Source organism: Muntiacus reevesi, chromosome 22 (assembly GCF_963930625.1).
Source record: "Muntiacus reevesi chromosome 22, mMunRee1.1, whole genome shotgun sequence".
In the NCBI taxonomy this organism is placed as follows: Eukaryota; Metazoa; Chordata; class Mammalia; order Artiodactyla; family Cervidae; genus Muntiacus; species Muntiacus reevesi.
The window spans coordinates 14,947,586-14,972,172 of record NC_089270.1 but is presented as its reverse complement, the minus strand read 5'-3'; the positions used below and the strand labels follow the sequence as shown (position 1 = coordinate 14,972,172).

Sequence of the window (24,587 nt, the reverse complement as noted above, 5' to 3'; positions counted from 1 at the left end):
CTTATCATCTCTTCTTAATCTCTTCTGCTTCTGTTAGGTCCTTACTGTTTCTGTGCTTTATCATGCCCATCCTTGCATGAAATGTTCCCTTGATGTCTCCAGTTTTCTTGAGAGATCTCTAATCTTTCCCATTTGATTGTTTTCCTCCGTTTCTTTGTATTGTTCATTTAAGAACACCTTCTTATCTCTCCTTGCTGTCCTCTAGAACTCTACATTCAGGTGGTTATATCTTTCCTTTTCTCCCTTGTCTTTCACTTTTCTTCTTTCCTAAACTGTTTGTAAAGCCTCCTTAGACAACCACTTTGCCTTCTTGCATTTCTCTTTCTTTAGGATAGTTTTGGTCACTGTTTAAAAACATGTCACAAGTGCACATGTAAACAATCATTACCTTAGGTTTTCCTTTTTCTTTTTCCTTACCTCTGTACATTCATAGCACCCATGTAAGAAATGAAAAAACAAAATGAATGTGAGCATGGGTAAATGGAACCAGCAATAATTCTTGAGCCACTGTGGATGCCTCAGCCACAGTTTGGCATGTATTAAATGAATATCATGTTGTCTTTGTAACATGAGGATGAACAATAGCAGGAAACATTGGAAATAATTAATAGGAGAAAATTGAACATTATATAAGATAGTTTTTTTTTATAGTAGGCTATTTTAATATTGATTTCTCTTTATCGTAGTCTACCAAAATGAATGGCTGTGAAGAGCATTGTGAAGAAAAAGGTAAAAGTGAAAGGTAAGAAAATAATTTTTCAAGTATCTATAACAATTTCATTCTTCTTTTAGAAGCACTCTGAAGATTTCCATTTAGATGTTGATTTTTAAGTTAATTTATCTTCTATAAAATGAGACTTGTTGAGTAAATTATGAAACTACAGTTGAATATTTTTAATGTTTTAAAAATGTTGTTACAAGGCGGTTTTAGTGACATGTGACAATGTGTCTATTATAACATTGCTCCAAAAGAAAGCAATATATTCTCTTCACCATCAGAAAGAATTCAAGAAGGGTCTACAAGAAGATACAGTGATAATAGTGTCTTCTCCTGGTATATTTATAGGCAGCTTATTTTTTTACTTCTCTATTTTTCTATACCTCACAAATTTCATTCCTTAATAAAACCAGAGCAGGTAAGAAAATAAAATAAGTAACCCCCACAAATGTTTTTCCTGTTGAAAACAGTTTCTAATGTAAGATCTTTTTTTTTGTAACACTAAATGATGTATCAGGAAAAGTTATATATATTGTTGGCCAGCAGAGCAGTTGTATGTGAATTTTACTTCGTGTTAAATGATAACCAAGCAGTTGAAGGGAGTTATTTGCAAATTGACAGTGAATTTTTCACTCAGTAAAGTTAGTGCATGCTAAGTCATTTCAGTGGTATCTGACTCTTGACCCTATTAATGTAGAAGTGCATGGTTTTATACTTAAAAGATTAGCAAATATCTGGGCCAACTACCAGTATTTAGAAGACACAGGCTTTTCCCTGTTTGGCAGGGAAGGGGGAAGAACAGTAGATCAGTATATAATTTCTTCAAGTGGCAACTGAAAACATTATTAACATATAGATTTTTTTAACATGTTCCCAATTCTCGGAAACACTTTTGAAATTTTAAAATCTCTGAAATCATGAAGGGTTATAAAATCATAGTCATTGATATTATTTCTTTCTTAATGTAAACTAAGTAATAGTGAAAAGTAAAGTCACTCAGTCATGTCCAACTCTTTGCAACTCCATGTACTGTAGCCCACCAGGCTCCTCCATCCATGGGATTTTCTAGGCAAGAGTACTGGAGTGGGTTGCCATTTCCTTCTCCAGGGGATTTTCCCAACCCAGGGATTATTTTTAATTATTAAAATTATTAAATACAGTAATAATTGTGGTAGAAATGTGTGGTTCAAGGACATAGTATTTAAATTTATTTTGGTGCGAGAACTAAAGAATATATTATAAATTTGTTTTGTTGTCATAGCTTAATTCAAAAGTCAGAAGAAAAGAAGACCGAGGATGATGAAATAACATGGGGAAGTGATGAATTGCCAATAGAAACAACAGAACATGAAGATTCCAATAAAGGCAAGAAATTTATTAGCAACTTTCAATCAAAAACAATAGATAGGAAAAATAAGTGTTTGAGAATTACAGTTTTCAGAATATATAGATATGTTATTTCACCATAGGTCTACATTATTAGATTCTATACATAAAGTTAAATCACATACACAAACATCAACGTTCATTTATATGACCAGATTTTTTGCACAATTCTTAGAATAAAATTGTCAGTGGCTTGGAATAATACATGTAAACAGATGTATCAGTTCAGTACAGTCACTCAGTCGTGTCCAACTCTTTGCAACCCCATGAATTGCAGCATGCCAGACCTCCCTGTCAATCACCAACTCCTGGAATTTATTCAAACTCATGTCCATCGAGTCGGTGATGCCATCCAGCCATCTCATCCTCTGTCGTCCCCTCCTCCTTCTGCCCCCAGTCCCTCCCAGCATCAGGGTCTTTTCCAATGAGTCAACTCTTCGCATGAGGTGGCCAAAGTATTGGAGTTTCAGCTTCAGCATCAGTCCTTCCAATGAACACCCAGGACTGATCTTCTTTAGGATGGACTGGTTGGATCTCCTTGCAGTCCAAGGGATCACCAGCCCAGGTTGGATGCATGAGACAAGTGCTCGGGGCTGGTGCACTGGGAAGACCCAGAGGGATGAGGTGGGGAGGGAGGTGGGAGGGGGATCAGGATGGGGAATACATGTAAATCCATGGCTGATTCATGTCAATGTATGGCAAAAACCACTACAATATTGTAAAGTAATTAGCCTCCAACTAATAAAAAATAAATGGAAAAAAACAAAAAAGAGTCTTCTCCAACACCACAGTTCAAAAGCATAAATTTTTTGGCTCTCAGCTTTCTTTACAGTCCAACGCTCACATCCATGCATGACCACTGGAAAAACCATAGCCTTGACTAGATGGACCTTTGTTGGCAAAATGATGTCTCTGCTTTTCAATATGCTGTCTAGGTTGGTCATAACTTTCCTTCCAAGGAGTAAGCGTCTTTTAATTTCATGGCTGCAATCACCATCTGCAGTGATTTTGGAGCACAAAAAAATAAAGGCTGACACTGCTTCCTCTGTTTCCCCATCTATTTCCCATAAAGTGATGGGACCAGATGCCATGATCTTAGTTTTCTGAATGTTGAGTTTTTGTTTTTGTTTTTTTTTTAATTTTTTTTACTAGTTGGAGGCTAATTACTTCACAACATTTCAGTGGGTTTTGTCATACATTGATATGAATCAGTCATAGAGTTACACGTATTCCCCATCCCGATCCCCCCTCCCACCTCCCTCTCCACCCGACTCCTCTGGGTCTTCCCAGTGCACCAGGCCCAAGCACTTGTCTCATGCTTCCCACCTGGGCTGGTGATCTGTTTCACCATAGATAATATACACGCTGTTCTTTCGAAACATCCCACCCTTACCTTCTCCCGCAGAGTTCAGAAGTCTGTTCTCTACTTCTGTATCTCTTTTTCTGTTTTGCATATAGGGTTATCTTACCATCTTTCTAAATTCCATATATATGTGTTAGTATGCTGTAATGTTCTTTATCTTTCTGGCTTACTTCACTCTGTATAATGGGCTCCAGTTTCATCCATCTCATTAGAACTGATTCAAATGAATTCTTTTTAATGGCTGAGTAATATTCCATGGTGTATATGTACCACAGCTTCCTTATCCATTCATCTGCTGATGGGCTTCTAGGTTGCTTCCATGTCCTGGCTATTATAAACAGTGCTGCGATGAACATTGGGGTGCATGTGTCTCTTTCAGATCTGGTTTCCTCAGTGTATATGCCCAGAAGAGGGATTGCTGGGTCATATGGCAATTCTATTTCCAGTTTTTTAAGAAATCTCCACACTGTTTTCCATAGTGGCTGTACTAGTTTGCATTCCCACCAACAGTGTAAGAGGGTTCCCTTTTCTCCACACCCTCTCCAGCATTTATTGCTTGTAGACTTTTGGATAGCAGCCATCCTGACTGGCGTGTAATGGTACCTCATTGTGGTTTTGATTTGCATTTCTCTGATAATGAGTGATGTGGAGCATCTTTTCATGTGTTTGTTAGCCATCTGTATGTCTTCTTTGGAGAAATGTCTGTTTAGTTCTTTGGCCCATCTTTTGATTGGGTCATTTATTTTTCTGGAATTGAGCTTCAGGAGTTGCTTGTATATTTTTGAGATTAATCCTTTGTCTGTTTCTTCATTTGCTATTATTTTCTCCCAATCTGAGGGCTGTCTTTTCACCTTACTTATAGTTTCCTTTGTTGTGCAGAAGCTTTTAAGTTTCATTAGGTCCCATTTGTTTAGTTTTGCTTTTATTTCCAATATTCTGGGAGGTGGGTCATAGAGGACCCCGCTGAGATTTATGTCGGAGAGTGTTTTGCCTATGTTCTCCTCTAGGAGTTTTATAGTTTCTGGTCTTACATTTAGATCTTTAATCCATTTTGAGTTTATTTTTGTGTATGGTGTTAGAAAGTGTTCTAGTTTCATTCTTTTACAAGTGGTTGACCAGTTTTCCCAGCACCACTTGTTAAAGAGGTTGTCTTTTTTCCATTGTATATCCTTGCCTCCTTTGTCAAAGATAAGGTGTCCATAGGTTCGTGGATTTATCTCTGGGCTTTCTATTCTGTTCCATTGATCTACATTTCTGTCTTTGTGCCTGTACCACACTGTCTTGATGACTGTGGCATTGTAGTAGAGTCTGAAGTCAGGCAGGTTGATTCCTCCAGTTCCTTTCTTCTTTCTCAAGATTACTTTGGCTATTCGAGTTTTTTGTATTTCCATACAAATTGTGAAATTATTTGTTCTAGTTCTGTGAAAAATACCGTTGGTAGCTTGATAGGGATTGCATTGAATCTATAGATTGCTTTGGGTAGAATAGCCATTTTGACAATATTGATTCTTCTAATCCATGAACACGGTATGTTTCTCCATCTGTTTGTGTCCTCTTTGATTTCTTTCATCAGTGTTATATAGTTTTCTATGTATAGGTCTTTTGTTTCTTTAGGTAGATATACTCCTAAGTATTTTATTCTTTTTGTTGCAATGGTGAATGGTATTGTTTCCTTAATTTCTCTTTCTGTTTTTTCATTGTTAGTATATAGGAATGCAAGGGATTTCTGTGTGTTAATTTTATATCCTGCAACTTTACTATATTCATTGATTAGCTCTAGTAATTTTCTGGAAGAGTCTGAATGTTGAGTTTTAAGCCAACTTTTTCACTCTCCTCTTTCACTTTCATCAAGAGGCTTTTTAGTTCCTCTTCACTTTCTGCCATAAGGGTGGTGTCATCTGCATATCTGAGGTTATTGATATTTCTCCCGGCAATGTTGATTTCAGCTTGTGCTTCTTCCAGCCCAGCGTTTCTCATGATGTACTCTGCATATAAGTTAAATAAGCAGGGTGACAATATACAGCCTTGACGTACTCCTTTTCCTATTTCGAACCAGTCTGTTGTTCCATCTCCAGTTCAAACTGTTGCTTCCTGACCTGCATATAGGTTTCTCAAGAGGTGGGTCAGATGGTCTGGTATTCCCATCTCTTTCAGAATTTTCCACAGTTTTTTGTGATCCACACAGTCAAAAGTTTGGCATAGTCAATAAAGCAGAAATAGATGTTTTTCTGGAACTCTCTTGCTTTTTTGATGATCCAGCGGATGTTGGCAATTTGATCTCTGGTTCCTTTGCCTTTTCTAAAACCAGCTTGAACATCTGGAAGTTCACAGTTCACGTATTGCTGAAGCCTAGCTTGGAGAATTTTGAGCATTCCTTTACTAGCGTGTGAGATGAGTGCAATTGTGCGGTAGTTTGAACATTCTTTGGGATTGCCTTTCTTTGGGATTGGAATGAAAACTGACCTTTTGTATAGACACATAGAAATACAAAATCAGAATTTTGCCATCTTGGAATAAGAAGTCAAGGAGCACCTTTTATTTAAAGCAAAGTAAGAAGAACAGCTGAAAGACACGAAAATGTTTAAGAGCAAAAATCAATTGGTCTGTCCTCACTCTTACTGCCTCTTTCTTTTAATCTGAGCTAATAGAGCAACAAAGATTCATCTAGTGTTAAACTTCTCTTTTCTCATATAAGGAAATGTTATAACAGCATGGTTTTGTAATTTGAAGTCATTGTTGAAAGAAACTAAAGAAGTTGAATTAATACTTTTTTGATTTAGGTAGATTGTTGGTATCAAAGGAAATGCTAAAATCCCATAGCACAGGTTCATCCCTCCAGCCTCTGAGCTCCTGTTGCATTCACACTCAGTCCTATAAAAGTTCGCAGTTATTTCGTATGATTGAATTTTGTTTTCACAACTAGCCTTCACCCTAGACAGACGTTAAGCTTCTTGAGTATCCCCTGGCAGTGCCTGGAATTACTGTTGTTTGCATAGTAGCTGCATCATCAAAATCCTCCTATCAACTGATTGATGTAATTAAAGCTACACTTGTGCAGACTATAGCAAGAAGTCTCTCCTACATTTTTTCCCGGATAACAGTTGTCTTCTGTTATCAGCAGTTTCCATAGACAGTGCAGATACTAAATTAGACACACACCACTTCCTTAGACACTGATATCACTTGTTTGATAAACTTCTAAAGACCCTAAGGATTTCATTTGTGTGGAGAAAACTATCAAATGCCAGAGATAGTGACACCGAGTACCAGGGATGGGTAGAGAGAGGAAAAATCAGTGTTTCCAGGGCAGTGTTCCTTTGTAAGGAATTTCTGGAGCATCCCTTCTTCATTTTTCTTCCATGTGCTTGGAAGCCGATTTACATGCAAAGTAAAAACAGGACTAAATACATTTTTATCAAGTAAACAGTGCCATTTGAATACAGAGAAACAGAAACAGTTTAAACTCCTTTAGAAACGTTTAAGTAATTGAGAGTCAAGAGCCCTGAAGAACTCCGAACATTCAGCAAGGAGTTTCCTTGAAAGTTGGGTACAAGGATCTTGCTATGGCCAGGATTTCCCTTTGTTGATTGTAGATATCTGCCTACCTGTTAATTCTATTGCCTTATTAATTCCAATACTCTCAACTTTTGTAAAAACCAGATAAGGTGAGGATAAGCTCAAATTAGTTCTCTTATTGGCTAAATTAGTTCTGAGGGAATTTTTTTTAATTAACTGGTGTCTTCTTTTTAGAGCGTCCCTTTCTGACAAATGAGGAACTCACCACACTCCCCATCGTCAAAGTGCTTCCCTCCGGGAAATACACTGGTGCCAAGCTGAAGTCAGTCATTCGAATGTTGCGGGGTCTACTCGACCAAGGAATCCCGTCTAAGGAGCTGGAGGTAACGAGCTTCTGACAGTGGTTCTTTCTCAGACAAAGTTTTATGCAAGGTTAAGAGAAATTTTGAAAAATTTGAAAATGTCTGCTTCTTTACAACCTCCAACTATAAAACCCCATCTAGTCATTTCTAGCATCCTCAGTCACTCAGTCGTGTCTGAGTCTTTGCAACCGCGTGAACTGTAACCCTGCCAAGCTCCTCTCTCCATGGGATTTTCCAGGCAAGAATACTGGAGTGGGTTGCCATTCATTTCTAGCAGTAAATTACTTTTTCTGATTAGAATCCTAATAGAATAATTTAAAGGAATCTCTTTAGACATTTTGGAGCTTGATAAATCTCCTTGAAGAATATCCTTATATTAAGATGAAGAGTTTTTTTAAAAAGCCAAGTATCCATTCTAACCATCCACTAAACTTCATAGTTAATACACTATAGATGTGATGCATCATTAGCAACAGTTTATGGATTTCGTACTGGGATTTTAGGCTGATTTGTATTAACAGGACATAACTATTTCTAAACAAAGTTTACCCTAATCAATAGTCAGTTTTGCTACCTGTACATTTAAAGCATTTGTGATCATTACAATGAATTACTGTTTATCTCAAATTTAATTTTATTTCTATTTTTGCTTAACAGAATCTTCAAGAATTAAAACCTTTGGATCAATGTCTGATTGGACAGACGAAGGAAAACAGAAGGAAGAACAGATATAAAAATATACTGCCCTGTAAGTTCCAATTTGGTTTCAAATCAAATGTATGTGTAATATAATTTTAACCAGTTTAAAACTCAACGTGCTAGTTTATCACTCACATAAGTGTGCACACACACAGAGACATACATCCAGAGATTTACATCAGTAACAAATAAATTTATATATGTAGTGTGAACTCTTCTCAAAGTTTCTATGTATTCTGAAAATTGATTAGGGGAATCTTAAATGTATCTTCAGACACTCATGAATTTTTAAGGTCTTTCTAAAAATATTAAATGGCTTCTGGATAAGCAATTTCTTAGTTCATGTGTGATAGTCAGATCTATATATTCCACATTTTAAGCACAGAGAAATGTCTGTGGTCCATAACAGTTGTGTATGTGCCTGTGGCCAGTGCGGGACTACCACGTTGCCTTGTCCTTTGAATTGTTTCAAATACCACATGGAAAAACTAGTGATCCTTTTTACCCATCCCATTTCACCAGTCAACATGTGACTTTTTAAAAATATATATGAATATGTGTATATAACTAAAATACTAACATCTAGCAACTTCTTATAATAATCATGAGTCATATTTACATATATTGGCATATTGAATTATATCACATGACACATTGACCTTATCTTTGCCAGGAAGTTCTAACTTCAAAGATAAATAACAGAACCAATCATGACAAACATGCAATAAAAATAACACAATTGAATTTTTTCAGTCAGGGTAGAAAATACAAAATTCATTTAGAAAAACCTCCTTTAAGAGTTTAATTTCTTATAAATCAAATGCATTTCAAGAAAATTTTTTTAAAAAGAATTGAATCTTAGACAAAATTTTTAAATGGAATAAATAAAAATGAAATAGAGCTTGGTTTGACATAAAGTGCAATTTGGCAATCACAGAAATAACCAGTTAAATTTGTGAATATTTAAACTAAAAATTACTTCCAATGTCTAAGTACATACAAATTAATTCTCTTGGATAATATGGCTTGTATAGTACTCACTTCGGCAGCACATATACTAAAATTGGAATGATACAGAGAAGATTGGCATGGCCCCTGCGCAAGGATGACATGTAAATTCGTGAAGCGTTCCATGTTTTTAATGGACTGTTACTCAGCCATAAAAAGGAACGCATTTCAGTCTGTTCTAATGAGGTGGATGAACCTAGAACCTATTATACACAGTGAAGTGAGTCAGAAAGAGAAAGATAAATACTGTATTCTAACATATATACGGAATCTAGAAAAATGGTACTGAAGAAGTTATTTATAGGGCAGCAGTGGAGAAACAGACATAGAGAATAGACTTATGGACCTGAGGAGAGGGCAGGAGAGGGTGAGATGTATGGAAAAAGTAACATGGAAACTCACATCACCATATGTAAAATAGATAGCCAACAGGAATTTGCTGTATGGCTCAGGAAACTCAAACAGGGGCTTTGTATCAACCTAGGGGGTGGGATGGGGAGGGAGATGGGAGGGAGTTCAAAACAGAGGGAATATATGTATACCTATGGCTGCTTCATGATGAAGTTTGACAGAAAACAGCAAAATTCTGCAAAGCAATTATCCTTCAATAAAAAATAAATTTAAAAAAAAAATGGCTTATATAAACTTTTCACTGGGGAACCTGCTTTGAAAATTTATGTTTTGACTGTATGAAATTACAATGCCTGGAGAATGAAGCAACGTACCTTTTTATTTATTGCGTTAGTTTATTATTTTGACTGCTTATTTAAAGGAATATAATTAGATAAGCAAGCATTAATTGTGCCAATCATATTTGTAATAAGTACTTTAGTAGTTTCCCAACTTGGGGGAAACTCACTGAGTTACATCTTAAATATACTTGCAACATGAGGGAAATGTACAAAATTATTTCATTGTACTACACCTCGAAAACATGCCTTTAGTAAAATATATTTGTGATCTCATCTGTGGTTATGAGGAAAGTCTCAATCTTTGACTCAACTAGTCTGTGAGGCTCTTGTTTAGCAATGCATGATATAGATGACTGTGTATTGTGACGGGAAATTCACAGATGACGCTACCAGAGTGCCTCTGGGAGATGAAGGTGGATATATCAACGCCAGCTTCATCAAGATACCAGTGGGGAGAGAAGAGTTTGTCTACATCGCCTGCCAAGGACCTCTCCCCACAACCGTTGGAGATTTCTGGCAGATGATTTGGGAACAGAACTCCACAGTGATAGCCATGATGACCCAAGAAGTAGAAGGGGAAAAAGTCAAATGCCAGCGCTATTGGCCTAACGTCCTAGGCAAATCGACCATGGTCAGCGACAGACTTCGACTGGCTCTCGTGAGAGTGCAGCAGCTGAAGGGCTTCGTAGTGAGGGCAATGACCCTGGAAGACATTCAGGTGCGTGGGTTCAGTCTCTCCATGATTGCATCAGTGTCATTCTCTGAATAAAATCTAATGATTTGAGCCCCATTTCAGTGGAACTAATTCCACCTATTATTTTTAATCTAATAGAAACTTTACTGTGACCCTCATCATGAATTCTGCAAGTTTCCTCCACTATGTTGTTTAGTGACTAAGTCATGTCCAACTCTTTTGCAACCCCCTGGACTGTAGCCCGCCAGACTCCTCTGTTCATGGGATCTCCCAGGCAGGAATACTGCAGAGGGTTGCTATTTCCTTCACCAGGGGATCTTCCTAAACCAGGGATCAAACTCGCATGTCCTGCATTGGCAGGTGGATTCTTTACCACTGAACCACCAGGGAAGCCCTTTCTCTAGTATATACTGTATTAAAATGAAAATGGAAATGCAGGACTTTTACAGAATCAACCATCATCCTTTGCTTGGTGTCATAGCACAGAACAGCTCAGAAACTATGTGCTAGAAACTCTTTTTTTTTTAAAGGTCAAACCTCGAAGTATACTCAAGAAAACTTTTTTAAAAAATCTCCACATGGAAAATAATCCCCTACAAAGACAACATATTTTAATATAGGGACAATTATAGCATACATGTTTGTAATCAGGTAATTCCGATTGCTCCACCTAAGCACTGAACAAATTATCTTGAATTAGTTAAGTGGTTATACCTGAAGTTAAGCTTCTACTGCTTCTTCACCTCCACACACCCTCACATTTTTTCCTTCCTCCACCCAGTAATGCTAACTTGGTTTGACTAATTTGTTTCCTATTAGAGTTTTAACTTTGTTAAAGAATAATTTTATTTTCATAGAAACAAAGCTTATTGACTCACGTTGGTGGCATGTAAACAGAGCCTGAGAATTTCCTTCATGATTTCTAATTCGTGATTTTACAAAGATTATACCTCTGTATTCATTTACACCAGCCTATGCATTACTTGGGGTAATGCCTGGTGCCTCAGATGGTAAAGAACCTGCCTGACATGTGGGAGACCCAGGTTCAATCCCTGGGTCGGGAAGATCCCATGGAGAAGGAAATCGCTCGCTGTTCACTCCGGTTCAGTTCATTCTCTGTCATGTCTGACTCTGCAACTCCATGGACTGCAGCACCAGGCTTCCACTCCAGTATGCTAGCACAATTGTTTGATATTTCTTAAACGACTTATTTAATCAACACATGTTTATAGAGCTTAGACTTTTTTATAGAATCTGGGGATTCAGAAGTTAATCATACAACCAAAGGAAATTGCTGACCTCATGGAAAGTAATTTCTAATAAGATACTGATGTTATGATACTGATGTTGATGCTATGAGAAAAACACCATCACAGGGACATTGTGGGGAATGAAGCATTTCAGTCAGAAAGAGCAAGTGCAAAGGCCCTGAGACAAGACTGTACCTAGTGTTTTTAAAGAACCGAGAGGGCCCTGTGCTGGAGCAAAGTGGGCAGGAGGAAGAGGTTAGGTGTGAGAGGAAGCCGGACCACATCTGTAGGGCTTTTAAGCCCCTGCAATGACTGTGGCTTTTACCTGAGTGAATTTGAAAAGGGGTCTTTTTTTTTTAAAAAAAAAAGGTTGTTATTCATAACAAAACATAATTTGCTTTTAGGGTTTCCAAAATGTAGTTTCTACCAATATTTAAAGCATGGATCTAGTAACCTTTTTTTTATTTTTCATTGGAGGATAATCACTTTACAATGTTGTGTGGGTTTCTGCCATACCACAATCTAGTAACCTCCTTTATAAAGGTCCTCCATATGTTGTCTGATGGAGTCTCTTTGTCTCTTCCATTTTTATCTGGATCTAATCCAACAGACCAGGCAAAATTTAAAAGGACAGAATAATAAGAATTAATTATATGTGAACGACGTAGTACACCTTTATCTACTTATTCTGTTGTACAATTTCAGACAGGAGAGGTACGACATATTTCTCATCTGAATTTTACTGCCTGGCCAGACCACGATACACCTTCCCAGCCAGACGACTTGTTGACGTTTATCTCCTACATGAGACACGTTCACAGATCGGGCCCGATCATCACACACTGCAGCGCGGGCATTGGACGTTCAGGGACCCTGATATGCATAGACGTGGTTCTAGGATTAATCAGTCAAGATCTTGAAGTGAGTACAGGATGTGTTGTGATCTCAGAATTTTTTATTCATTAATTTGCATGAATGACAGTTTTCTTACTACATAGAATTGTATTTTAGTAAACTTTCAAAACTGCATAGGACATGATCAAGAAGAAAATAATATTCCAAACTTATATTTGTTTTACTGGGATTTTTTAACCATGTATTTAAAGCCCCTTATGTGGTATTGCATTTTTACTCTGTATAGTCTTTAGAATTGTAAGATAATTCGTTGCTGTTATCATACTTTTAGAGACAGAAATACTGAAGCACCAAAGAAAGTGTATCTTTGAAATGAAAAAGTTTTATTTTGTTGTTGTTATTGTTACCTATAGGTGAGAAACACATACTTTATTATACAAATTGATACTGAATTGTCTATCTATAAGCAATTACTCCTGATTTTTCAAATTACTACTAAATGAGCAAAGTTAATAAGTATAATCTTACTTAAAACCTAAATTAGTATAAGTCATGCTTAAAATGTTATGATATCTTACTATACGCAATATGTAATTAATCATTATCTCTTAAAGAATTTGCCAAGAACCATACTATCTTGCTCTTCACACTCTCATGATAATTTAAGTAGGACAAAACAAAATAGTCTGTTTCTCCCTTGGGAGTATAAAAAGATCAGGTATTTTATTCTGAGCAGCAAAATATAGGAAAAATAGTTAATGGAGACACTAGAAAGTAACGTTCCAAGGGAAAAAGAATTCCTATTGGGGATTTTCTAATAGAATAAACTTCCTAATTCTTAGAAAGATCATAAATAAAATTATCAAGTGATGGCAAAGTCAGTTCACCAACTTATTTTGTCTGGAAGAGTTTCTCAAGACTAATAGAAGGGAAAGGAGATTGGGGTGAAGAAATCTATATAAGCCACTCCTTGGTGAATCTTTGGGGTTCAAAGTCAGTTATCATTTTTATATAACAGACAGACTCTGTTTCCTTTGGCAGTTCGACATCTCTGACTTAGTGCGCTGCATGAGACTACAGAGACACGGAATGGTTCAGACAGAGGTGAGTGTCGTCTCATACCTTCTGATGAAGATTTTTGTGAAAGTATTTCTAGGGCTGTCTTTTTTCAGTGTTGCCTTTTAGTTTAAAAAACAAGAAAATGCAATACCAACAATGAATAGATTACAGAGGATAGGATGGCACATTGGGGGCAAAAATTTGAGGTGGGACAAAATAGCATGCAATTAGTGGCATTTCCTCCCCAGTTCCAACCTAAAAAAGAGAGAGAAGGTAATATTTTTGCTACAGAATTTTCCTGAGGGAATAGATTCAGCAACATTGACTTGAAGGCAGAAAGGGGGTCTGGAGTTCTTAGCTTGGAAAAGAGTTGATTTATCCTCTGCTTTGGTCATTTTCATTTCTCTTACCTAAAGTCAAAAGACAGGCTGTATCACCCACTGACCTGCAGGCATGGGTCCTTCCCATGGACTACATGACGTAGAGTGTCTGTCCACCCTGCGCAGTTCCACTCTCCTCTTTGTTTATATTGGGAGCGGAATACATTGCACAATTCTGTATCCCATGTCTTACATTCAGCCCTATAACCATTTTTCCATATTTTCACAATTGCTCAAACATCACTTCCAGTAGTGGTGAAGCTATATATATATCAGCATATATTCACACTATACATCTGGTCTTCTCTTCCTCTCTCTCTTTTTCCTCTTTTCTTTTTTTTTTGTCTGGTGTGGAAGCTGTGTTCATATACCTGTTAATTAATATTTCTCTACCTCCCAAAGAATACAAAAGTTTACCATTTTTAAAATTAAAACTTGCCACCTTTCCTTTCATATACCTTTTAAATTCAAATTAGGTCTTCTAAATATTAAGCTGATTCATAGCCATTTTTTTTAGGTAAAGAAAACATATTAAAAAAATTCTTCTTTAGATCCAGGAAGTTCAGTTGTTCAACAGATATTTATTAAGTGCCTACTATATGCCAGGCACTCTTCTAGGTGCTTGGAGCCTGTCAGTGAATAAGATGAATAACAAAGATCTTCTGCCAGAATAAAAGATCTTCTAGTGGATGGTGATGAACAAGGCAGATAATAAATCCATTAACTGTACTCAGTTAAGATATAAGTTATGATATAAGATCTTTGAAAGTGATAAGTGCTTTAGAAAGAAAAAGGGTGGAGTAGAGGATGAGTCATGGCAGGCTGGGTGATATTTTACATAGAGTGGTACCACTGAGGATGTAACCCCTTGAGCAAAGATGTGAAGGACGTGAAGCAGGCAGTCATGTGGATTGGATGTCTGGGAGATAAAACCTAGCAGGCAGACAGAATCACCTTCCAGGGGGCCCACGATAGGAGCGTGTCTGCTGTGTTCAAGAGTAGTCACAACCCGTGTGGCTGAGGCAGAGGGAGCAGGAGGGGAGGTGTGAGAAGAGGTGATGGGGCCAGAGCTTGGGGCTTCCTTCCGTCTGAGTGAGATGGAGGCATCACCGGATTGTCAGTATGGAATGATGTGAGCTAACTCCCATCTTAAAGGACCACTCCGGCTGCTGCTGGGAAGGAGGGTGCAGGGTTAGAAACCAGAGGACCGAAAGTATCACCAAAGCACAAAAAACAGAGGTGGCCCACCCATCAGAGACAACGTCAGTTAGCACTCACCCAACCCGCCCCCCAGGCTTCTTCCTTCCACATTTTGTCAGTCGGGTTTCTGTTCCTTGGCATTTTCATGACACTGCACAATTCTGTATCCTGCTTTTACTTTCAACCTTATAACACAGCTTTTCCATATTTTCAAAATTACTCAAACATCACTTCCAACAGTGGTGAAGCTATATATCATATATTCACACTATTTAGCTAAAGCCTGCTCTCCTCTTTTTTTTTTTTTTTTTTGGCTCTAGGATCAATATATTTTCTGCTATCAAGTCATCCTTTATGTCCTGACACGTCTTCAAGCTGAAGAAGAGCAAAAAGAGCAGCCCCAGCCTCTGAAATGACATGAGAAGAACAGCCTTCTGGATGTCTGTCCATTTCTTTGCTCTCTACTTAAAGGTCACAGGACAGCAAGTCCATGAAACCTCCTTATACTTATTCCCCTCTGCCTTAGAGGGGTGTTCTTAATATCAGTAAATAATGCTGACATGCTGTATTTTTACAGCTGCTTCAACCTGTGATAAGTGTCAGAGATTTTTTAACACTAACTAAATAATGCAGATCTTAGGGATGATTAAGGCAGCATTTGACTATAGACATATCGAGTCTATTTTTCATGCACCAATCTTGTTTATAGCAAAATTATTTTCCAGTATTTTTTTTAAAACTAGAGCTATTTTATAGGGGATACTTGAAGCCAGTATTTAAGCTTTAAATGACAGTAATATTGGCATAGAAGAAAAAAAAGGTAGCAAACGTTTACTGTATCAATTTCTAATGTTTACTATCTAGAACTTCCTGTAATATATTTATATACTTTTCCATGAACATAGAGATACCAAATATGTTTGTAACTGCATCATGTTATACTTCAGCTCACTTTGTAAATAAAAATACACTTTAAAACATGAACAAGCCAAAAGTGTGTGCAGACAAGTTTAACATTTTCAGTGTGCTATTTTTTAACAACATCTAGGACCCTGTGAAGGCAGGAACTTCTGGACTCCAACTTCCCATCTCCCCATTTGGTCCCAGTCATGCGAACCACAGAGACTGGGAGTATTGTTGGAACCCTTGGAGATCTTCTGCAGGCTTCTGATGTGAGAGTCAGGTACTGACTAAAAGTGGCTAAGAAATTCAGTCTCCCTTCCTGCCTCCTCCCCATAAGCCTAACTGATACCTGAATCAGAATTTTCAAGTCCTAGTTGTTGCAAAACTCAGAATATCTTGCTGACAAGGGGTAATGAAAGAAAACAGTATCACGCTTCCTGGGAGGCTGATATTGATTCTGCCTGAAGGAAGCAGCTTCCCAGGCGATGCTAGTGGAAAAGAACCTGCCTGCCAGTGCAGGAGACGTAAGACTTGGGTTTGACCCGAGTGGGGAAGATCCCCCCAGAGGGATGGCATAGCAACCCACTCCAGTATACTTGCCTGAAGAATCCCATGGACAGAGAAGCCTGGCAGGCTACAGTCCACAGGGTCGCAAAAAGTCAGACATGCCTGAAATGACTTCGCGTGCAGCACAAAGGAAAGAGATTGGCTTTGAAGGACCCACTTCCGATTCTCAGTACCGGACGTGTTTCACTAACTCCTAGTTCTGACAGCATTCCTCCACTCTGCCATGAGTGATGCCATCCCAAGACCCCGGAAACTGTTTCCTCTTCATAGGATTGACCAATTCTGAGCTAATTAACTGGAATGTCTGATCTTACCCAAGATCTACTGGGAACTACTCCTGAAGAGCTGAAGCTATTTAAAGGCAGAAGACAACATCAGGAGATGCACGAAAGTCCACAGGGATATGGCTGAGTCCTCACCAGGCTGCAGGTTTGAGTCCTACCTCACAAGTGGCAGGACTACCCTGGTGACTCAGAAGGTAAAGAATCTGCCTGCAATGCAGGAGATCCAGGTTCGAGCCCTGGGTCAGGAAGATCCCCTGGAGAAGGGAATGCAACCCATTCCAGTATTCGTCCCTGGAGAATCCCATGGACAGTGGAGCCTGACAGGCTGCAGTCCGTGGGGTCACAAAGAGTCCTGAAAGTGAACACTTTCAGCTCACTTTCACTTTTTGGAAGTAGCTCTGAATCTAGCAAGAGAAGCATACTTCATCACCATCATTCCCACTTCCATCAGAACAATTTCTACAGATTGGGTCGTAGTAAAAGATTTGGAGTGGGGGTGGGGGGGAGGTTTCTGTCACTTTAAAAGCTATTTGGAAACTCCTGAGTGGGCTGGAATCATGAGACCTTGTTTTCCAGTCATAAGCACAGGAAATGAGGCCAGCGGGGCCCCGGGAGCCGGGACAGCTGGAGGTGATTAGCCCCCATCCGAAGTCCACAGAGATGGGCGGGGGAAAGCTGGAGAAGGATGCTTTTTCTGGAAAGAACGGAGCTAGGAAATGCAAACTGGGGGAATAAAATGTGAGTTTCGCTTTAGAAAGCACGCTGAGGCCACAGAGCCGGGGCGGCACGTGGAAGCACTCAGCAAACGAATGAATAAATACAACTCGGCTCCTAACACATGTTAGATAGCTAAGTACCAGAACACATACACCCGAACAGAATGGCTCAGACACAACCGAAGTTTATCTAAGAGTTCTGGGTAGGCGAAGAGCTCGGCAGACTACCTCTCCTCCCTCCAGTTGGTAGGAGCCCAGGCTGATGGAGTTTCTGTAATCAACACAGAGTTTCCAAGGTCATCGTGAGAATCATCTCCATACCCCCAGCTAGAAAAGAGGGAAAGGCTATGGAGGGACGCCTATGGGGGATCTTTTGAGCTGGGCAGCCTGGAAGCAAAGCACATTTCTGCCACTCATTCTATCAGCAAGAACTGGTCAAACAGCGTCCCTGAGCACAAAGAAACTGGGAAATGAGTTGGCTGAGCAGCTGATCCCAGTGACAGGACAACTCTACACAAAAGGAGAAGCACAAGTAGTGATGGAATCTATAAAACTGAACTAAAGTTGCATATTCTACAAAGTATATCTTAGTATGGTCCTGAGCACTGTAAGATTGGATGTATCTTTGGATTGTATTTTTGTCCGCAAGTTTGCTATATGTATTAGTAGAAATATTTCTGTATTATGATAAAATGGAGAGAAATGGTTATTGAGAAAAGGACAGGTATTCACATCTGTGGTTCCAGATTGCCTGTTAGATCTCTCGGTTTTAAAATGTCTAGTTATCTAAATGCAATGCAATACATCCAAGAAATTAACAGCTCACAAAAGCTGCCCTTCAGTCAGATATCTTGATAGTGAAAGAATGTGTTCCCATCTTACATAATGCAAGGTACTTTGTTATGGTCAAGATAAATGTAACAAATTATGCATAATATTTTAAAGTCAATTTAAATTTTAATATATCAATTTGGAGTTGCACTTGACTGCAACCAACCAAAAACTAAATCAACAGGCTTACACAATTTAGAGATTTCTTTCTTTAAGAAAACAAGTTCAGAAGTAGACAGTTGCCGGGATTGATTCTACAGTGTGATAATGTCAGATGCAGTCCCATTTGTGTATTTTTGGTTTTGTTTCCCTCTCCTGAGAAGACATATCCAAAACATTATTGTTAAGACCAGTGTCAAAAAACATACCACCTATGATTTCTTCTAGAAGCTTTATGATTTCAGGTCTTATTGTTGTTGTTGTTCAGTCACTAAGTCGTGTCTGACTCTTTGTGACCCCGTGAAGTGCAGCATGCCTATCCAGATTCCCTATCCTTCACTATCTCCCAGAGTTTGCTCAGGTTCATGTCCATTGAGTTGGTGATGCTATCTAACCATCTCATCCTCTGCCTCCCTTTCTCCTCCTGCCTTCAGTCTTCCCCAGCATCAGGGTCTTTTCCAGAGTCAGCTGTTCACATCAGGAGGCCAAAGTATTGAAGCTTCAGCTTCAGCATCAGTCCTTCCAGTGAATGTTCAGGGTTGATCTACTTTAGGATTGTCTGGTTTGATTTCCTTGCAGTCCAAGGGACTCTGGAGTCTTCTCCAGCACCACAATTTGAAAGCATCAGTTCTCTGGCACTCACCCTTCTTTATGGTCCACCTCTCACATCCGTACATGACTACTGCGAAAACCATAGCTCTGACTAGACGGAATTTTGTCAGCAAAGTAATGTCTCTTCTTTTTAATATGCTGTCTAGGTTTGTCACAGCTTTTTGTCCAAGGAACAAACATCTTTTAATTTCATGGCTGCAGTCACTGTCTGCAGTAATTTTGGAGCCCAAGAAAATAAGATCTGTTACTGTTTCCATTTTTTTCGCCTTCTCTTTGCCATGAAATGATGGGACCGAATGCCATGATCTTAGTTTTAGAATGTTGAGTTTTAAGTCAGCTTTTTCACTCTCCTCACTCAAGAGGCTCTTCATTCCTCCTCACTTTCTGCCACTATGTTGGGTGCATATATATTTACAGTTGTTGTATCTTTATGTTGGATTGATATCTTATGTAATCATTATGTAATGTCCTTCTCTTGTTACAATCTTCGTTTTAAAGTCTATCCTGTTTGATTTAAGTACTGGTGCGCCAGCTTTCTGTTGTTTTCCACCCCTCACTTTCAGTCTGTGTATGTCTTTAGATCTGAAGTGAGTTTCTTGTAGGCAGCATATATATGTCTTTTTTTTTTAATCCATTTAGTCACTTCGTGGTAATTAGTAATAGGTATATACTTAATGGCATTTTGTTCATTGTTTCCTGGTTGTTTTGAAGCTCTATTTTGTGTTTGTTTGTTTGTTTTTACTGTGTTTTTACTGTGCAAATGTGGAATCCTAGTTCCCCAGTCAGGCATTGAACCATGTCCCCCTGCAGTGAAAGTGTGAAGTCTTAAGCACTGAGGTATTGCCACCAGGGAAGTCCTGTTCCTTCATCTTTTGCTCTCCTCCCTTATGATTTGATGATTACCTTTAGTGTTATGTTTGGACTCCTTTCTCTTTTGTGTGTGTATATTTAAGTTGATTTCTTAACTTCAAGTGCATTTGTAACAACCCTGCATTTTTGTTCCCTTTCCACACATTTCATGTGTTTGACATATTTTACATCTTTTTGTTTTGTCTATCCTTAACCAATTATTTTAGATATAGATGATTTTACTACTTCTGTCTTTTACCTTTCCTACTAGCTTTATAACTAAATTTGATCTTTTTAAGTTTTTCAAACTTAAACTTTGATCTACTACCTTTATGTATATTTGCCTTTACCAATGAGACTTCTTTCACAATTTTCATACTTCTACTGTTGGCCTTTTCTTTTCCACTTAGAGACATCTCTTTAACATTTCTTATACAGTTGATTTAGTTGTGGTGAACTCTCTTAGCTTTTCCTTCTCTGTAAAATTCTTTCTCTCTCCTTCAAACCCGATGATAGCCTTGTTGGGTAGGGTATTGGCGTACATTTTTTTCCGTCACTTTGAATATATCATGCTATTCCCATCTGGCCTGTGATCTGCTAAAAAGTCAGCTAATAATCTTATGGGAATTTCCTTGTACATAACCAGTTGCTTTTCCCTTGCTTCTTTTAAATTCTCACTTTATCTTTAATTTTTGCCATTTTAATTACAGTGTGTCTTAATGTGATTCTCTTTAGTAGGTTTATCTTGTTTGGGACTCTGTGATTCCTAGACCTGAATGTCTGTTTCTTTTCCCAGGTTAGGGAAATATTCAGCTATTATGTCTTCAAGTATGTTCTCTGCCCCTTTCTCTCTCTCCTCCTCCTGTGACCCCTATACTGTAAATGTTAGTATGCTTGATGTTGTCCTGGAGGTCTCTTAAGCTGATTTTTGTTTTTTTCAGCTGTCTTCTAGTTCACTGATCATTCCTCCATATCATCTAATCTACTGTTGATTCCTTCTAGTGTATATGTTTATTTCTTTTATTGTAGTCTTCAGCTCTGGTTCTTTATATTTTCTAGCTCTCTGTTAAACTTCTCACCGTGTTCATCCATTTTTCTTTTTTTTTTTTTTTAATATTTATTTATTTGGCTGTGCCAGGTCTTAGTCTCAGTATGTGGGGTCTTTGATATTCATGGAGGCATGTGAAACCTTTAGTGACAGCATGTGGGATCCAGTTCTCTGACCAGGGATTGAACCCAGGCCCCCTGCATTGAGAGCAGAGTATGGCATCTTAACCACTGGACCACCAAGGAAGTCCCCATCCATTTTTCTCTTGAATTTGTTTTGCATCTTTATGATCATTACCTTAAACTCTGTTGGGTAAATTGCTTATCTCCACTTAGTTTTTCTGAGATTTTGGTCTTGTTCCTCATTTGGAACTTATTCCTCTGTCTTTTCATTGACTTAATTCTCTCATTTGCATTAGGCAGGCAGGTTATGTTTCCCAGTCTTAGAAAAGTGCCTTATGTAGGAGACACATGATGGGCCTCAGCAGTACACTCGCTCTGGTCACCAGAGCCACACGCTCCAGGCATTCGCCTTATGTTGCCTGCATGGGCCCTTTTTTTTTTTAATGGCAGGGCTGACTACAGTGGGCACATTGTTGGGCAAGGCTAGTCCTGGCCCTGTTCCTGCCAGGCCCTGCCTAGTGCAGTGGCTTCAGGCCCACTGGTGGGCGCCGCTGGGTCCCAGTGTAGTGACTGCACAGCCAAAGGAGGTCAGCCAGTGCCAACCCACTGGTGGGCTGGCCAGGGTCTCAGGGCAGCCCACTGCAGAACCCAGGGGGTCCCAGGGGTGAGTCCAACCCACCAGTGGGCAGGATAACATCCTTTTTAAGAAAGGAGACTGAACCTTGCTCAAGATTGTCCAAATAACAGCCGGGATTCAATTCTAGGACTGCCTGATAAAACCCATTCTAGCTCTTCAAGTGTATTACAACAAATAGCCCTGGTAAAGCCCATGTTCTTTCCGCTACACTCTGCTGTCTCAACTGCCCATCTGAGTCGTTTCCAGACACAGAGCTGACTCATTCTGCTTAACATTTCTCTGCACTCCCCCACTTCTGAACTTCATAGAGGCCCTGCTTTTACGAACACGTGATTATTTAGATCAGTTAGAATTCAATTTATTCAGTTAGAGCTTTTGTTTACATTTTTTTTAAAGATAATGCCTGACCTCTTAGACAACCTTTTTTTTTTTTTTTCTTATTTATTTATTTGGCTGTGTTGAGTCTTAGTTGTAGCACGCAGGATCTTTCAGTTGCCGCATGCAAGCTCTTAGCTGCAGCATGTAGAATGTAGTTCCCTGACCAGGGATCAAACCCTCAGCCTCCTGCATTGGGAGCACAGTCCTAGCCGCTGGACCACCAGGGAAGTCTCAACTTGACTGTTCCTATTTCCTCTCAATGACATGTTTACATACCATCTCTGGAGATGGCAATCGTCCAGTGTGACTACTTTCAAAGCCTTACCTTGATTTGTGTTGTTTCTGTCTTAAAGGATGGCTTTTGGTATACTTGTCACCAGACCTGTCTTGATGGGGGTAAACACTGGTCATGCAGTTAATACTTTGAGAATGGAACATGGGAATTTACCATTTTCTGTTAGGTGCCTATGTAGACAAATTATTTAATCCCTATCTTGTGGATCCTTTCAAACTCATGGTAATGCTCATTTTGGAACTGAGGATCTCTGAACATCCAATTCTATATTAACTGCAGCAGTTGAGAATTAACAATCATGTCACACATGTGTGTACTTCCTTTCCATATAAATATACTTGTGATACCTAATATGTCTCTGTACTACCATGAAGATGTCCTTAATTGGGAAAATACCATAACAACCACTGACATTATATATAACCTATAAGTCCCTGGGTATAGTTACAAAATAAAATTGTAAAGCACTAAATCTCAGACAATATGCCTTTACACATTTCACAACTTACAAATAATTTAAAAATGGAACCAAACAGAGCCCAATACAACACAGTAATAGAAAGTTACATGATACAAGTGGCATTTCATATCAGTAGAGAAAAGATGACTGATACAGTATATGATGTTAGGATAATTAATTAGATTTTTAACATAGCATAGAAAAAATAAACTCAAAATAGAATAAATATGTACATATTTAGTCAAACAAATAATAGAAAATATAGGAAATATTTTAATAATGTTAGAGGAGAAGGATGGGTTTTATCTACTGCCAGACAGCATACACGGCAGCTAGTAAATATGTTGACCCCAAAAAGAACTCCCTGAAAAGGGTCCACATACATTCACGAAAAAGGGGTCCTTTTACAATTCATGATCCACACAAAGATATAAATATTCTAACATTTGATAGATATTAAGGTCAAAAAGCAATTTTTAAAGACTAATAAAGCTGAACATGTGAAACTTCCATACAGCAAATGACATACAAAACTAAGAGACAAGAGAGGTAAAATATTGACAAAACATAGAGCAAAGAGTCACTGTCCAGCATGTGTTAAAATTTATCAATCAAAAAGGAAAAAATACAATAGAAAAGCAGGCAAAGGACATGAACACGCACTCATGAAAAATACTCTGCTTCACTCAATTTTAACAATGCAATTTTAAATGAGATATTTTCACAAAGCAGAACGATCATTCTTAAGATGAACGTGGCTGTGGGAAGCCAGACACTCTCAGGCACTGCTGTACAACGTTGCCAGAGAGCTCTCTGCCCAGCATTTTAATGTGCAGTCAGCCTGGCAATTCAAGTCTAGAGAAGGATCCTACAGAAACACTGGCATGGAGGCACAGGTGTTTGTAACAGCACTGTAATACCAAGAAGTTGAAAGCTATCTAAATGTCCTTGAATAAGAAATGGTGAAATGAATTACAGTCCTTCCATACACTGGAATACTTCTGTGAAGCCACTGTTCTGAAGAATGAGGTAGGTCAACACAGACTGACATGTAAAGATGCTCTGTAATATATTGTTGATTTTTGTTGTTCAGTCGCTAAGTTATGTCCAACTCTTTGCAATCCCATGGGCTGCAGCACCCCAGGCTCCCCTGTCCATCACCATCTCCTGGGGTTTGCTCAAACTCGTGTCCATTGAGTCAGTGATTAATCATTTAGTGATTTATGAAACAGTATACATGGAATGAACTTTTTAAATTATATAACTCAAATCTACATATGAGAAGAATAAACATGTGCTTATCTCTAAGAAGTAAAAATATTACCTTCAAGGGTTCATTAGATTCCCTCTAGGGAATGTAACATAATCCCTTATATTACATATATAAATCTAAGAAGATTTTCAAGCCGTTAAAGACCAATCTTCATTTGAGAAAAGACCCCATTTTTATAAGAGTTGTATGCTTTCTCCCCACTACCCCAAAGCACTTGCCCAAAGTCAAGAAATCAAGTGGGTCCAGACTGTCCTTGCCCTGCAGTGTGAGG

The 24,587-nt window shown here is 38.5% G+C and overlaps 1 protein-coding gene and 1 non-coding gene across 12 annotated transcripts in view; both read left to right on the top strand.

The window, feature by feature from the left end:
- The window catches only part of PTPN13 (protein tyrosine phosphatase non-receptor type 13), a 217,145-nt gene extending 200,946 nt beyond the window's left edge, over positions 1 to 16,199 (top strand). For 5 of the 11 annotated variants that reach the window (XM_065914102.1, XM_065914101.1, XM_065914100.1 and 2 more), the window contains 8 exons: positions 687 to 742; positions 1,980 to 2,083; positions 7,218 to 7,366; positions 8,003 to 8,093; positions 10,125 to 10,462; positions 12,394 to 12,609; positions 13,585 to 13,647; positions 15,503 to 16,199. In XM_065914102.1, coding sequence (XP_065770174.1) covers positions 687 to 742; positions 1,980 to 2,083; positions 7,218 to 7,366; positions 8,003 to 8,093; positions 10,125 to 10,462; positions 12,394 to 12,609; positions 13,585 to 13,647; positions 15,503 to 15,598 — 1,113 coding nt within the window. In that variant the 3' untranslated portion in view covers positions 15,599 to 16,199. The remainder of the gene's footprint in view (positions 1 to 686; positions 743 to 1,979; positions 2,084 to 7,217; positions 7,367 to 8,002; positions 8,094 to 10,124; positions 10,463 to 12,393; positions 12,610 to 13,584; positions 13,648 to 15,502) is intronic. The other 6 variants (XM_065914110.1, XM_065914107.1, XM_065914109.1 and 3 more) reach the window with 2 other exon arrangements.
- LOC136153106 (U6 spliceosomal RNA) lies at positions 9,078 to 9,184 on the top strand. The gene has a single exon (XR_010660346.1). It is a non-coding gene; the product is annotated as a U6 spliceosomal RNA (small nuclear RNA).
- Positions 16,200 to 24,587: the final 8,388 nt, after the last annotated feature.